At 36.2% G+C, this 16,772-nt stretch overlaps 3 protein-coding genes across 4 annotated transcripts; 1 reads left to right on the plus strand and 2 right to left on the minus strand.

The window, feature by feature from the left end:
• Window positions 1-124: 124 nt before the first annotated feature.
• LOC132095798 (ATP synthase subunit C lysine N-methyltransferase-like) lies at window positions 125-2,526 on the minus strand. Its single transcript, XM_059500887.1, has 4 exons — window positions 1,967-2,526; window positions 1,608-1,745; window positions 1,414-1,464; window positions 125-1,321 (listed from the first exon to the last, which is right to left on the minus strand). Exons 1-4 carry the CDS (start codon window positions 2,249-2,251, stop codon window positions 1,127-1,129), a joined length of 669 nt encoding a protein of 222 aa, XP_059356870.1. The 5' UTR covers window positions 2,252-2,526; the 3' UTR covers window positions 125-1,126.
• A 1,984-nt stretch (window positions 2,527-4,510) lies between these two features.
• Window positions 4,511-11,721, minus strand: LOC132096427 (neuropilin and tolloid-like protein 1). 2 transcript variants are annotated; one of them, XM_059501772.1, is made up of 9 exons: window positions 11,326-11,721; window positions 10,554-10,619; window positions 10,281-10,415; window positions 9,957-10,205; window positions 7,319-7,360; window positions 7,100-7,227; window positions 6,731-6,959; window positions 6,421-6,534; window positions 4,511-5,553 (listed from the first exon to the last, which is right to left on the minus strand). In XM_059501772.1, the coding sequence occupies exons 1-9, from the start codon at window positions 11,351-11,353 to the stop codon at window positions 4,970-4,972; spliced, it is 1,575 nt and encodes a 524-aa protein (XP_059357755.1). In that variant the 5' UTR covers window positions 11,354-11,721; the 3' UTR covers window positions 4,511-4,969. The 2 variants fall into 2 exon arrangements, with proteins under 2 accessions (XP_059357755.1, XP_059357754.1); XM_059501771.1 differs by having other exon boundaries at window positions 10,548-10,619.
• Window positions 11,722-13,210: 1,489 nt separating this feature from the next.
• LOC132096429 (cerebellin-2-like) lies at window positions 13,211-16,380 on the plus strand. Its single transcript, XM_059501773.1, has 3 exons — window positions 13,211-13,617; window positions 13,724-13,843; window positions 14,691-16,380. Exons 1-3 carry the CDS (start codon window positions 13,330-13,332, stop codon window positions 14,886-14,888), a joined length of 606 nt encoding a protein of 201 aa, XP_059357756.1. The 5' UTR covers window positions 13,211-13,329; the 3' UTR covers window positions 14,889-16,380.
• The last annotated feature ends 392 nt before the right edge of the window (window positions 16,381-16,772 follow it).

Consider the following 16,772-nt stretch of genomic DNA (forward strand, 5'->3'; position numbering starts at 1 on the left):
ATACATCTCGATAAGCATCATTTTTATTTTATTTATTTTTTTATAAAAGATCTAATCATTTTTATTTTATTTAAATCAAATATACAATACGAATGCATCATGGTATATGGCAATTTACTATAACAAGGGCACAATGTCAGCATAAAATAGTGGAGGCGGTTTTTTTGGTGTGCATGATTGTTAAAGGGTTGAGGCATGGGACTTTAAATCTTGTTACACCTGGACATGTGCAAACACACATACACATCTTATCCTATTAGGGATATTGACTTTTTACTGGCCTCTAATATTTTGTAAGTATGAATGAGGATATGGTCCCCACAATGCAGATAAGTTGATTTGGTGGCGTGTAAGGCTCTGAAAGGCTTTGCGGTGAATGGTATTTTTTTGGTATTGGAAATTAGATGTATTAAGGTTTAATGTGGTTTTAAGGGTCAAATATGCATGCATCTTTTATCAGTATGAGATATAATTATTATAACAAATGTGAAATATTAATAATTAGTAAATCAGTTTATTCCAGGAATAACATTGGATTATTTACATGACATATATATTTGTCCCTATGAGTACTTAAGATGTGCTTTAAGTTTTACTTGATTGTATAGAAAAAGCTTTAAGGCCTGTTCACACCAAGGAGGATAACTACAAAGTTAATGATAGATATAAAAATCGTTCCCTGCTGTAATGATAAAGGCATAGAGAAATGATATAACGATATAAGTTAATGAACGATAAAAAACATGGACACAATCAGAAATCAAGAATTTAAAGTGGCAGATGAGCGTGCACCCCACAATAAACAGACTCTGATGTGGATGCTAATATAGTTATCTTTATAGTTATCATTCTTGATGTGAACAGGCCTTTAAACAAGAACATGAAATATTCTTATCAGGATTTGATCACTCCACATCTCTGAGAAAATATATATAAAATAATTTTCTTTGTCATATAATACAAATGCAGAAAAAACAAACTCATTATTTTCTTTTCTAAAACATAGGGATTTTTAATTAGGCGCACAAGGCAGCCGAATTGTACTGTTATTTTTTTTTGCTTACATGAGAGAGACAAAAAGTTTGTCACTAAAGAAAGAAATGTTTCTTTTAAGAAACTTAGTTTGTCATTGGTTCGGTCTTTCACTGTCTTTATAATTTCTGATGGGAGGATTGAATGTCTTGGCATTATAAACCCAAACGGTATCAATCCCCTCTCCAGCGACATCATCAGGAGTCCATGTAGGAAATGGAAAGCGACAAGCCACTACTTTGGCTGAATTTTGGAGCTCTGTTTGGAGCTTGACTTCAAGCTGCTCCATCTGTGGAGAAAACAACCGAGTCTGTCAGATTGTAAAAATATTGTATGTACATGTGTATGTATGTATATATAAAATTAGTCAGAAGATTTTACCATTTGAGGAACGCCAAATATGACCACATTGGAGTACTCTGAAAAACTGACCTATGAAAGAAAAGACAAATAATAATACTTCAAACACATGCGGCATGATTACATACAGACTGTATTGATCTGTAAACACTAAATAATTTAGGTACTAATATAATGGAAGATGCACATTTAGATTATGATTGACCTGTCCTCACCTTCCAAAGGTCAGACATATAAAAAGATGTGTTGTGATGAACACCTTCCCTCCAGGCTTTGTATCGGGAGTACCAGACCAGCCAGGGGTTCAGCTCGAAGCCAACTGCCTTGAAACCACTTTTTGCTGCAGCGATAACCTAGACCAAACCAGAAACACAGAGGAACAAGACTATTAACAAACTGTCATCATCTAACATCAATAATGTTATACAGCTGTTGTATAGCAATGCTGATATGCCACAGTGTTGGATGATTTTTATTCATATAATAAAAATGCAAATAAACAAAAAAACGCATACATAAATTCTTATATTCTTTAGTAAAACAATTGGATATATAAAAATAAAAAATAACTCACTATCCGTCCATCTCCGCTGCCGATATCCACCAGAGACCCAGATCTAGTTTTCAAAACCTTAAGAACGTTTTCAATTTGAGTCCTCGTTGCAGGAACAAACGGGAGACAAACTTTCCTCAAAGCTGGTGCTATAAACGGTCCGGTCACTGCATACAGAGCCACCAATGAGCCCCCGACCACACAAGTAGCAAAAATACCGAGTCGTTTTTTAAAAGAACTGTCACCAGCTGAACCCTGCTTATGAGTCTCTATGGAGTGATTTGATTCTATGCCAAATTCAGACATCCTAAATGAATTTAGAGGCACTCATTAACTGACCTCCTGCCCAATGACAGCACGCAGCTTCTGACAGATTCGCAATTAAAATAGATCAGATATGCAAGTAATGAGAAAGACATTTAAATAGATCAACAGCATAGTCATGTTAACATACAGACAACAATACTGTCTACACATTCTATAGATAAATTATAAAACAACCACAGAACGTTTACATTATTTCACGAGACGAGACATGAGAATCGGTGCACCTCATTTGTTTTGTCCGACGAGTCGAAAGACTGAAGCGTCATTAGTTCCGCTCTCTTTCTCTTTGTTACAGATAGTATTAGTTCATGGGATAATAAAAATTACTTGAAGAAACCTAAAGAATTGTAGGTTCGAGAGTTATAACCTGTTAACTAACTGTCCTTTTATATGTTTTTATTTTTATTTTTTCATTAGTAGTGAAAGTTTATCCAATGCAATTACTTTAATATACCAGAGGGAGGCACTATTACACAGATGTACTCACAAACCCCAATGTGTGCGCTTATTACGCATTTCTGACTGCTGTTTTTCAGCTTTAAATGACAAATGGAATGAAAACAGTACGTTTATAGTATTAAATGCATGAATGTTATTATGACGAGGTTGGCAATTTTAGTAATGGTCACATGCCTACAACCACTCTAAAATATTATCAATAAGCAAGGAGGAGGCAATCCAATGGAAAGGCACGTTTTTAAAAGATCGTTTTTGTTCTACATGGCATTTTATAGTAAAAATGCAATAAAACGAGACATCATAACAACTTGTTTGTAATTTTATCAGTAATATGTGATATGAGAATGAAAACTGAAGCATTCGGGTAACAATGTATAAAAGAAGCACAAATGTACTCACATAGGCATAAAAGCAATGAAAATACAAATAAATTAAGTCACAAGTAAAGCACAATTAAATTAAACCACACAGCTCAAGGAAAGAGAGAAGCCTGTCTAGGGATGGGTACCGAAACCCGGTATTAAAATGGCCCCGGGGCTAAATTATGAAAGACCTTAGTATCAAGATCTGACGGTATCGGTTCTGCTTTCAGTACTGGAGGGGAAAAAATTAATGTACTATGTATTTTTGCTTAATAATGTTATCGTGCACATTTGATCTCACCAAACATTTCTAATGTGCGATCATATTAAGACGTTTGTCTGTGAGATCTGCGAGATCTCTCATGCGCGCCGCGGAGGCTGTCTGTCAGTCACACACACACACACCACAACGAGCGCAGCGCACGCACAGACATAACAGTATGAAAACTCCCGCTTAATAATAAAGAGTGACGATGGCGAAGAGATTTGCTTAATAATGTTATCGTGCACATTTTATCTTTTATCTTACCAAACAAAATTTCTAATTTGCGATATTATTAAGACATTTGTCTGTGAAATTTGCGAGATCTCTCAAGCGCGCTGCGGAGGCTGTCTGTCAGTCACACACACACAACAAGAACGAGCGCGCGGCGCACGCACACGCGGTCGCGATGAGCTCGTTTTTTCCAGGCGCGTCCGCACTGCATCGAGTTAAAAATAGCTCAACTTTTCAGAATGCCAAGCGCACTGCAGGTCATGTAACTTCCTCACCTTTTCCGTAACAACGTTGAAAGCTCAGCCAAGATGAAGGAACAGCTGATAGCTGTATGTGGATTTTTAAATTAATTTAGTAGCAGAGCTATACTGCAAGCAGTTTTTAGTGCTGCAAATCCATTTATCCATAGCTGAAATTTCCGCGTCTTCATGGAGAGAGCGGGACATGGTTGCTTAGCAACGGCAGACTCCTCAGGAGCGCAAGTGCCCGAAGGATTTGGGGGGGGGGGGGATCAGAAAGCGGCGTGCCTAGCGTTTTCCACGCGTTTTTAGACGCGATATGTGAACGGCCCCTTACAGTACGAAAACTCCTGCTTAATACAAAGAGTGACGATGGCGGAGACAGTGAAAAGTTCCAAAGTGTGGTTATACTTCACTAGAGTTGATGCAGACAACGCTGGTTGTCATAAGTGCAACAAATTTTTTGCATGTAAGGGCGGAAACACAAGCAATCTGTCAAAGCATCTTTCAAAAGTGCATTATGTGCAGACAGAGAAATGCAAAGTTTTCGACTGCCTAACACAACACAAAGTAACAAAACACAAAGTACCGATAAGAATACCGTTAAAGTACCGGACCATTAAGCAGTATCGGTAAGAGTAGTAATACCGTTAAAACCTTAACGATACCCATCCCTAAGCCTGTCCCACATTACAAAACACAAACGTGAAAATAGCCTTAGCATTAATGACATGTTTTTATGTAATGTTTTAAATAATACCCACACCAAAACAGCATGAATCAAAATATTTACATCACACATATGCAATGACTGAGTGTCCTAATATCATTTCTCAATATTAGGATGAAAACAGAAGTGCATAACAGTCATCAAATGATATGGACTAGACAGCCTTGGACTAGTCATATACAAAACAGGAAAAGAAAACTGGCAGGAATATAGTTTTCTGGTTCACATATCCAATTAATGCACCCATGTTTTTTGATCCATAATCCTTTATGGATACAAAACGGTGAAAATGGAAATTTTGACTGTCAACGAACATAATAAACAAGTGCATAACTGTTAGAAATAAAACTGACACAAAGAGGACAATAAAGAAATCTATCCAAAAGCTGGGCTGACGTGCATGGAAAACCATTAGAAGTCATTGGATACTGACCGATGCACAGTTCTGTCCACTGCAGCTCGCCCACGGCTGGTGGTGGGCCCATCATAAAGTTCATCATCCAGGTCGCACTCTTCAGCCCCATCGTGCGAGTAGCTGTGCTTCATCACTAGGATATTCCTGCGGCCAGTAGGTGTGGCTTGCAGAGGAAATGGAGGTTGTATGGTTGGCTCCATGTCTGAGAGAATGGCTGCAGCATCTCGCAGGCTGAGATCGCTGCGGCTGCCTCGAGTGCTGGACACCTGGGAGCCACAGTGGTGGCCGTGGATGCATTTGGACGAGGTACGCTGCAGTTTGGGGAAGTCTTCAGGTAAAACATCACCGTCGCATGAGGTTGCTTGCCGTAACGTGCACAGCTCGTATTGTGGTGGTTCAAAGGCCTCGTGCAGCAATGCAGGGTCGAATTCATCTCTGCGGATGATGTACTTCTTCCGTGGCTGTTTTATTTGAATGATTATTGAGACGGTGAGCAGGATAATCACCACTCCACAGGTCACGCCTATAATGGTCACATTAGTGTTGTCGAGACTGTCCAGTATAGTGGCTTTTCTTTTCTCTGTGCAAAAGGAGCATAAAGAGTGTGTGTGGCACACTTTAAATGTTTTAAATTAAGAAAAAAAACCCTACTGTTTCAAAGTTTTGAAATACGTCTCTTATGCTTGCCAATACTGCACTTATATGAAAAAAAAAAACATAAATATGTTGAAATATTATAATAACTTACAATAACTGTTTTCTATTTGAATGCATTTTAAAATGTAATTTATTTCTGTGATGGCTAAGCTGAATTTTTAACAGTCATAACTCCAGTCTTCAGTGTCACATGACCCTTCAGAAAGCATTCTTATATGCTGAACTGGAGCTCAAGAAACATTTATTTTTAATATCAATGTAGAAAGCAGTTGTGCTGCTTAATATTTTTTATAGACTCCATAACAGGTTCAAAATAGAAATCTTTTGTATCCTTATAAATCTTTATCTTGATCAAATGAATGTATACTTGTTGAAAAATAAGGATATAATCGATTATACAAAAGTACAAAAGTAATAAGACTGAATAAAAAGGACTTCTTAAAAAATGTGAACAGCAGTTTACATGCACATGAAGTGTCACTCAAAAATGATAATTCTCTTGTCATTTACCTATACAGCTTTATTTTCTTCTGTTGACCGCACAAAAAATGATATTTTGAAAAATATCTGTTTCTGTGTCCATTCAATAAAAGTCATTTGGGGTCAACTGGATGGACAAAAACACAGATACTGTTTTTTTTTTTTATGTCCTTCTTTAAAGTGTTCCACATAAGAAAGAAAATCAAACAGGTTTGGAATGACTTGAGGTGAGTAAATGGTGACAGCATAAATACTTTTAAATACCATTATTTTCTTTTAATATTTCATTTTTAAACATGTGACTATTTACCTTTGCAACCATTCTCATCCCAAGGATAGACACAGTTTTGGATACCATTGCACACCAATGTGTGGTTAATACACATGTTACCATGACAGAAGAAAGAGTCTCCTTCACACGGAGCTGAAGAGCAGAGCAAAATGATAATAATTATAGAAGAAACCACATGAGACACTACCATATCAGGCAGCTGAAACAACTGAAATGACTAATAATGTGTTGGTCCAAATATGCAGTTAAAATAAGAGGTAAATCACGAAAGAAATACAGTATGTGCTAATGAAATGTGTTAAGATAAAAAAACGATGGAATGACTCACGCTCGTGGAAGGTGGTGAAGAGGATACGGAACCGGCTCCTGCGGCTGGTCTCATCGGCCCACATGCGAATCACACCTAGTGAAGTCAGCAGCATCACGTCATTGGCCACCGTGCTGCAGAATTTATTCTTTAGGTGTTCCACCGAGCTGCTCCCATCATACACTGCCACAAAGTTACGCTTGCACTCGTTTGAGTTCTGCATTTCATAATCCAGGAAACGCAAATAGATCTGTACAAGAGGAGACACATTTAAATCAGTGTTCTTAGGAGATCTTTTTTAGGTCCTCCTAACACAGTGGAAAGTAACAAGATCAGTCCAAGGCCACCATGCTAGGCTTTAAATTCCATAAATAAAATTATGAGATTTACCTTCGATCCAGGAGGAGCTCTTATGTACCACCTGCAGTCTACAGCCTCTGTCTGCAACGCTTTGCCCTCTTTGGTAACCATTACTGACTCCACAATCCCCTCTGGCCCGCTCATCTCAAATTCGCAAACTACAACATGAAAGCACAGTAATGTATCATTGTGAAGTGGTTTTATTATGCAGAGGAGATCAATTAAATCTAAAAAAAACACTTCACTCACTAGGAAGAGGTGGTTGAACTCCAAGGTCTTTGAAATCAGGATCTGTAAAACAGGCAGAGGAGAGTGAGTGATTAAGGATTTTATAAGGCTTTCATCTGTTTAGTTTACAAGGTCAAAGAGCCCACAAACACACTAATGATTTCATATTCACATATGTGACAAAAAATATTGTCCTAAATATCAAAATGGCTGGCTTGTTGCTGTTGAAAAGACAGATCCGTATCAATTTAAAGGCTGGTATATTCCATGCTGTTCACCATCAAAAAGCACTGGTTATCTAAAATGATCTTTCTGCAGAAGTTGGTTTAGAAAAGTAAGTGAGGACACCAGGATATACAAAAGAGTGTATATACATGACACTACTGTCCAAATGTTTGGAGTCAGTACAACTTTTATTACAGAAGGACACATTAAGCTGATCAAAACATGACATAAAAGACATTTATAATGTTAAAAATGTATTTAAAATAAATGCTGTTCCCCTGAACTTTCTATTCATCAAAGAATCTTGAAAAAAAGGGATGCTTCATCATGCTTCCACAAAAATATTCAGCAGCACAACTATTTTCAGCTTTGATAATAATTGAAAATGTTTTGTGAGCAACACATCAGCATATTAGAATGATATCTGAAGGATTGTATGACACTGAAGACTGGAGTAATGATGCTTAAACGTGTAATGATGTTTTTCCATCACAGGAATGAATTACATTTTAAAATATATTGAAATAGAAAACAGTTATTTTAAGTTACAGAGATATTTCAATATTTTTGTAATAAATAAAAAAACAGACTTTTGTCAAAACATTAAAAAGTATTACTGACCACAAACCTCTGAACAGTACTGTAGACTGCATTATTTCTTCCTAAGAACATAGGAAATAAAAACAGATGGAAATTTATTCGATTGATGGAATTAAAGACAAACACAGACACATGGGTGCCTTTTCTCCCTGACCTTGAGGAACTTCTGTCCCGGCTCACAATCATTTATTTTCTTTAACCATAATAACTGAAACACATAGGATTAGTGAATGAGAATGATGTCCTGAGGCTTGAGTCATGATTGTACATGGATTAATAATCCCTTCACCAGCCTCACACAGATTAGGCTGTCCAGTGTGACAGGAATCAAAGTAATAAGATGTAGGTGTGTTTACAGGAGCCTGTTTGAATTTCTTTTATTTATGCACAGTTTTTCAGGCTTAAACAGGTAATAGGCTCTGGCCAGTTCATCATGTCTATCTAGATCCAATTTATCATTTCCAAAAAAAAAAAAAATCACCAGGATATTTCAGAGTCTTTCGGGTTTCAATCTAAAACCATTCAGGGATTCACAGTAATCCTCTCGTGTTTTCTTACCTCTGGTACAGCTTGGCTAAGATTATTCTTTATGCTGATGTAACAGGGTGCATGGATCAAGGTTTCTAGTAAATCTCTGATTTATGATGTCGAGAATTATATTTTACAGTATTTTATATACATAACAGAAGAAAAAAAAACCTGGATTGGAATGCCTAGCACAGCCTAAAAAAATATTTAATATAAAAAATATTTTATTATAATCATTCATTATATCTGTTGTTAGTTACAAATGGAATTTTTAAAAGATGTTAATATTTTTAGTTATTGTTTGAATAAAATTAATTAAATAATGTGTAGACATTCAATCAGTGATGTATGTATTTTGTGTACAGGGTTGTCAATTCACAGGACAGATATGTGATTGCTGGTCCTCTCCTCTTATGACCCTGCTTCATTACCAAAATCTGAAGACTGGATTTAGCTTTGAGAGGAGATTAGCACTGCTGTTCAGTGTTAATTAGGCAGCTGTAATGAACACTGGTGTAATCAAAATTTAAGTAACATCACGTAATCAGGAACACCAGCCTACTTTTGAATAGACGGACATTGCATCTGTCTTAAACCACAGTTGATTAGTCAAAAAAAACACTCACTTTAATTTTCACTTTGGCTATTCATTGAATGATGTAAAATATGGATTCAAAAATAGATTGACAAAAGACCCTTTGCAACCCAATAATGCATAAAGCAAATTTTTTTGGCCATCCCATAGATTTGCAATAGGATTTAGCAAAGCTGAAGTAGGAGGAAAGAGCTCAGGACATGGAGCAGACCGAGTGTGCTCCTCTGAAGACAAGCTTTCATTAACTAGGATCAGAGACATCACAAATCTCCCCCACTCAGCTGCTGCATGTGTGCCTGCACTACAAATGCAGGGCCATCTGACCTGAGCACAGAACACAGCATTTACCAAAACACGGAGGATCTTGCTAAGATTAAACCAACTGTACTAAATCAATATTATAACTATACATTTTGTTTCCAAATAAATACAGTGGAGTTTAAAAGTTTGAGACCACACAATCTACTGTTTAAACCTGTAACAAAAAACTTCAAGACGTAGGGTGAATAAGACACATTTTAGATTCTGCATCCAGGTCACTTCACACAGACCATTTGGACAATCAGATGCTCTTCCACTGAAGGACAAGACCCTCAAATCATGCTGGACATGATCATCAGGTTTTGCATAAACTTGCATAAAGAAACTGATAAATACTTGGTGGTGCGTACAGAAAAAGGCATATACCATTGACAAAAACACAACTCTTACCTTGGGTGAAATTGTACCAAGCTGAAAATCCAATGGCTTCTAGTTCACCATCTGCCACAAATTTTATCCAAAGGTATCGTCCGCTGGACCTAACATAGGTCGGGCTCTCTTGTCCACAGTAGCGGCCAATAATAGGAGAAAAGCTGAAGGGGCCATCCCTGACTTCAATGTGGTCAAACTTACACTCCCACGATGGCTCAATAGCATACTTTTCATCAAAATACAGGTCAATGCATTGCCTTGGAGAAGCTATGACAATTAAAACCTCTAGTTAGATATGCAGATGTTACTCATTAAAAATGGTCAAAATGATAGATTGCTAACCTTCAATTATGTATATGCATTCTCGGTCAGGAGGATATTTTTCAGGATAGTTAGGAGATGTGAAAAGCCCTCCATCAGGTTCTTTGACCCAAGCACCACACAACCCTGCCGGCGTCACACCTGAGTTGTTTTTAACTGAAGAGACAAAGCATTTGTTTTTTAAAAGATATATATATATATAAAAAACAATCTACAATAAAAACAGTTCTACTTTTGCATGCGATCACAATGCTCTTCTTGCTTAGGAGATAATTGTTAATTAGACACAATTACCTATAGCTCTCTTTGGTGGTGCTGTTGGTGCTCCAGAAAATCCAAGATTGACGAGACTTGCAACAACTGCAAAATTGAATAATGATCTGAGACGAGAATAGAGTTTATACAATTCTTAAATGTGACCCTGGACCATATTAAATAATTTTTATTTTTATTTTATGCCAATAATTAAGTAAAGATCATGGTCTATGAAGATAATTTGTAAATGTCCTACCATAGACATATCCAAACTTAATTTTGGATTAGGAATATGCATTGCTAAGGACTTAATTTGGACAATTTTAAAAGTGATTTTCTCAATATTTTAATTTTTTTGCACCCTCAGATTCCAGATTTTCAAATAGTTGTATCTCTGCCAGATATTGTCCAATCCTAACAAACAATACATAACACACACACATACAAAGCTTTATTTAGATTTCAGATTATGTATAAATCTCTATTTCATAAAATTGACCCTTATGACTGGTTTTGTGGTCCAGGGTCATGTTAAAGATAACTCCAATGTACATTAGTACACTCTGTATATTGTGTTCATAACCTATCTATCTATCTATCTATCTATCTATCTATCTATCTATCTAGTTAGCTATAATTTATGCAACTTTATCACCACTATTACAAGTGCATGTTTACATGTTTTATGTCACACTATAGTGTGGAATCATGTATGTATTCGTTCTCAAGAGGTTACTCGTCAATGACAATACAATTAAATATTATATTTATGTTCGTGTCCATAAGCTCGCGCAATATTATATTTACTCACCAACAAGCAGTTTCACCCGGAGCACCATGATTCTCCCCGAGGGTTTCAACTTTGAATTCCATGAAATGATAATGGAAGTGGCGAAGCGAAGGACGAAACTGGGATAAAATATAACTACGATATAAAACAGTGCGTTTTTAGAAGAAGCTGTTTAAAGAACGCGATCCAAATTGTGTGATATTCGTCGCAGAAATTGTTGCCGTTATTCCCAGAACTCAGGGTGTAGTTGAAGACTTGTTTGACGGAACAGGTTGAACACATGTGCGTAATCCGCCACATCCGTGCACAGAAGACCTGCGGACGCGAAGAGTGGATTAACACGATCCCTTCATTCATATTTGGCCAGAATATTCTATATGCGATGCCCTGCCTCAGATGAAGTTTGTCCAGGTGATGTTAACCCATGGTTTTCTAACGGAGTATGATTAAACTAGCCTACTTGAAAATGGGGACAAAATGAAAACATTGTGAAAATTGTTTTATATATTTATTTTGTAGCAGACCACGTGTCAAAGAATATGATTACACCCAGTAAGAATAGGCCTAGTCTTTTTTTTTAATTGAAAAATAACCTGCAAAAATATACCCTTTTCTTTTGTGTTTCACTTTCCACTATTGCTGCACATATATTAGATGCAACTAACAAGAAGCATGTGCTTAAACTAGAAACTAGAAGCACGGAAATGTGGAGGAAAAAATGAAAAATAAGATACTAATATGGTCCCAAATGCCTTCTGCTAAAATGGCATTCTCTGTGGGGCTGCTTTTCATCAGCATCTTGTTAAAACAAGAAACAAGAAAGAATCGATGCTGCATAACACAGGGAAATACTGCAAGATAACCAGCTTCAGTTAGCTAAAACTCTCATCTTTCAGCAAGACAGTGATCCAATTAGCACACTGTGTCAAAAGGACAACATTATTAATTGAAAAGGTATGGTACTATAAATTTGTGGTTGTCAGGTGTTTCATTAATCTAAAAAAATCTGCAGTAAATCTGTAGCAAAGAATGGACTATAATCACACTTGAACAGCATGCAAAAGGTGGTGCATATTACCACAACAGAAGTTGTTACTTTAAGAAGTGACTCACAAAGTTTTACATTTACAGCTCAAACATATTTTAGTTTTTACATGGTTATGTGTGAACAAATCTGAATTCTGAAACATAAAGGCATTGTTGACATCTTGTGCCAGCTGTGCACATTCTATTATACTTTCATAACTTTTAACCTAAAATCTTGATGTTGCTGAAAGAAAAAGCAAAACGACTTGAATAACGACATATTTACAGTTTGCTATTCGCTTACGTGTTGTGCATATTGTATTTAATTAACAATTTTGCATGTGTGAATTAAAATTTAAAGTGATAAATACTTCGCTAGTTTAAAGTCTTTTCATATAAATTTGCTTTAATATATTTCACAACCACTGGATGGTGCAATAGCACATCATATTAGTTTTTGAAACACCTCCACATCAAACAGTGGAATGTAACCAGAACATCAATTTACATTGAAATGAAGTTTCCATCAATAAATGGTGAGCAGAAGTTTCTAAGAGTACATTAAGTACTTTACAGTATACTGAATGCAGTAGTGCTTTTAACTGTTCAATAGGGTTTGTTGGAATATCCATTCAACGCATAAACCCTCAAGTGACAGTCTATCTGTACACAGTTTCGTAAGTATTATGGTTGTCAAAGCATCGATTAGTGATACATTTATTCTTATTAATAGTCTTTTTATTTATTGTTTAGCTGTGATGCATACATTTTGCATTTGAACTAGATTTTAGACTATTGCGCAATGGAAACTTGGGCACATGGTAAAAATTCAGGGCGTTTTCAAATAATGCGTGCGCGCTGTGTATATGGATGAGAGAGCGTGTGTATGTGAGAGAAAGAGACGGAGAGAGAGAGTGAGAGAGAGAGAGCTGCTTTCGTCTTCACTGATCTCCAAAGATTGCTCGTTAGTGATATTTTGCTCAGAGGTCTTCCACTGTCATGTTGAGAGCCAGGGAACCGGGATCTTTGGCCGTACTGGCCTCCACCCTTCTTCTGGGATTCAGCGTTGCGTTTTCCCTCGGACAGAATGACACAGAACCGGTAGTTTTGGAAGGAAAATGTTTAGTTGTGTGTGACTCGAACCCGTCTGCCGAAGGAGGAGTGACCTCGTCGTTTGGGATATCTGTCCGAGCTGCTGGTGCTAAAGTGGCTTTCTCTGCGGTCAGAGGAACTAACCATGAACCATCAGAAATGAGTAACAAGTCCATGACAATCTACTTTGATCAGGTCAGACCTTGCTTTCACATTTGGGCAACGCGTATTTGTGCGTTAAGTAGGCTTTAACACGTTTCCAAAACATACGTTAACTAAGTGAACAAACACCTTTTTGCAGGTACTAGTGAACATTGGAAATCATTTCGATCTTAAGGCGAGTGTATTTCAAGCTCCTCGGCGAGGCATTTACAGCTTCAGCTTTCACGTTGTGAAGGTCTACAACCGACAGACAATTCAGGTGAGTCTATTTGTTAACATTCAGGGGTTTTATACGAAACAAATTATAAACAACTGAAACTTAAATTGAATGGTTTGCCACTGAATCATAACACAATGAAAAATTGCTTAAGTGCCTATATTATCTAGCCTACTAATGTCTTGTCTATAAGTATTGAAAATCATTTGACAGTAGTACCACTCATTATTTAACTTAGTTAATAATGTTACAGGTTTCTTAGCACTAAGTGAATATACAGTATATTAAGATTTATTAAGACTATTAGACATTCTTTGTATTCCAACTGTAACCTTATCAGTAAGATTTTAATTAAACTGTAAAGTATCATTCTGGCTAGTCATTTCATACGACAAAAAAATAAATTGAGATATGTTACCTATACCATTGAGGATATATATTTGTGTGTGTGTGTGTGTGTGTACTGTATACATTAAATTACCACTTTCAAAGCTGAAATAGATACCAATTTTGATAACTAAGAAATAATCAAATTGAATCATCATTAGCTAGTCACAAAAGAATATATGTAAACAACAGATCACTGTATAATTAAATTGGAAAAAATTATTACCTCCTTAACAGTAAAACAGAATAGTTTTTCACTAATAGAACAGTGACTAGTACCACTTTATTATTTTCAAGTATGTATAATACTAGTTACTAATTGAATTGATGCTAGTCACCATATCAGAATAAGGACTATCCAACAAGTGTTAGCAGTTAAAAGTGAAATGGACTTGATACTCGTCACCATTAATTATTAGCAATTAAAAATGTATGTTAAAACGGATACTATTTAGTGCAGTTGTTATGTGTGTGATCACATCTTGTGGTTCATTGTCATTAGGTCAACCTGATGCATAATGAATACCCAATCATATCTGCATTTGCTGGTGATCAAGATGTGACCCGAGAGGCAGCAAGTAACGGCGTTCTGCTTCACCTGGAGCGTGAAGACAGACTCTATCTCAAACTGGAGAGAGGGAACCTCATGGGCGGGTGGAAGTACTCCACATTCTCTGGCTTTCTTGTTTTCCCTCTCTAATTGAATAGAGCCCATTTTAAATGGTCCAGACTGAAGACCAAGGGACATTTCCATATCTGCTTTTAAAAATGAAGGTAGCAAAGAGAACATGGAATACGTTAGTTTATTTTATTTATTCTTAGGATCTGAAGAAATGTATGTATGTATGTGCGTATATATATGTATGCATTTAATTATTTGTGAGATTCAAAAGGAAGTAGGACAGTGACAATATTTGGACTAAGTGATGTCTGGATATTGCTTTTGGAAAGAGTGGTTTGTTATTGTCAGTGATATTTTTGCATTCAGAAGCATATTTTGCACGAAATGTGTTTTGTTATGTGTTTGTCTTTTATTGTTTTGTATAGCCCTTTTAAATCTGATGTTCAGTAGTAGCATAATAAGTACAAAAAAACAGTAATTTCTGTTTGATCGTTGTTTTTTTTGGCTTAATGCATAGGCAGGCAATGATATCTTGCATTTTTATATTACTGAATGTAAATATACTCATGTCATAAACACAAGGAATGTATTTAAAAACTCTTTTAGGGCTCAAATGTTTTATTTTGCAAGAAGGGTATATAAAGTCTTAAAGGCATGGGGAAAGGAACATTTCATCATTTGCTCACCCTCATGTTGTTCCAAACCTTTATGAATTTCTTTCTTCTGTTAAACACAAAATAAGATATTTTGAAGAATGTTGGCAACCAAACAGTTGATGGTAGCCACTGACAAAGTGTGAGAAAAAAATACTATGGAAGTCAAAGGCTACCAGCAATCATTTCAATTTTGGGTGAACTGTCCCAAAATAGATTTAAAGAAGAGAAAAACTCAACACTGTCCGTGGTGCTGAACAACAGCTGTCCAGTGGCAATCTTGTCAAGCACACATATGAATGATTATTAAATGCTTACATCAAAATAAGCAGTGCAACATTTATCAGTCAAATTTGTTTTGGATAAATATGTCACCTACAGTTGAGTACAGCATAGACCTTCAGTACTTAAACTTCATCTACAGATCCACATGGGGATTTTATTACTTTAAAAGTTGTATTTGAGAGTAATTGTGTAACAAGAGTGTAAACATATATAATATTCAAATATATCTGATTAAGTCTCTCAACGGGGGAAGTTTAAGGAAGGATGAAAGTAGCATCCACCTACAGAGTTCAATATGTGCAAAAACTGGCAAGATATAGACACCATGCAGACATGTTGTCTCTCCATTTAGGGCAGGGCAGTGTGTTTCAAGATGCTGTCTTACACAATACTGAACTTTAAAGATTTAACATTTATAGCTTTATATATTTTTCAAAGCATGGCTGGGAAACAGCATGGAAATTAGGTAATTTATTACCATGGGCACAATTAAAAACTGTGAAGACAGCAATATTTGGAGTTGAAATGCAAATGTGCTGAGGTATGAGAATGATGTGGGTGTTAAGTGTTAAACGGTGAAATATTCCTTCCAAGAGTAGAGCTTAAAAAGACGCTAGCACATATTTTCACTCGTCAAGACCATGTCACATTATGTTATATCATAGTGCGAGTTATTTCAGGGCGTAACCAGTAATTATAGGTAATATTGTGCGATTTTATTTGATACTTTACCACATGTTCAGACCATGAATTTTTAAAAAGGTATTAAAAAAATAAAATACAAAAATCTCGTTTCGCCACTAGATCATCTTCCTGTCATTTGAGTTGGCTTGGAAGTAAACAATGGCCAAAGGCTAAAAGCTGTCTCTTGCCTGTTTCTGACCTTTCTTTTCATAAAGATGATTAAGAATGAAAACATGACTCAACAGTACATGTCGCTGCTAGGTCACTAAACATGACAGAAAATGTTTCTTTGCATAATTCTTTCATTTGTCCTTTAAAAACATAAATCTTGTTGTTAAAG

Source organism: Carassius carassius, chromosome 20 (genome assembly GCF_963082965.1).
Source record: "Carassius carassius chromosome 20, fCarCar2.1, whole genome shotgun sequence".
In the NCBI taxonomy this organism is placed as follows: domain Eukaryota; kingdom Metazoa; phylum Chordata; class Actinopteri; order Cypriniformes; family Cyprinidae; genus Carassius; species Carassius carassius.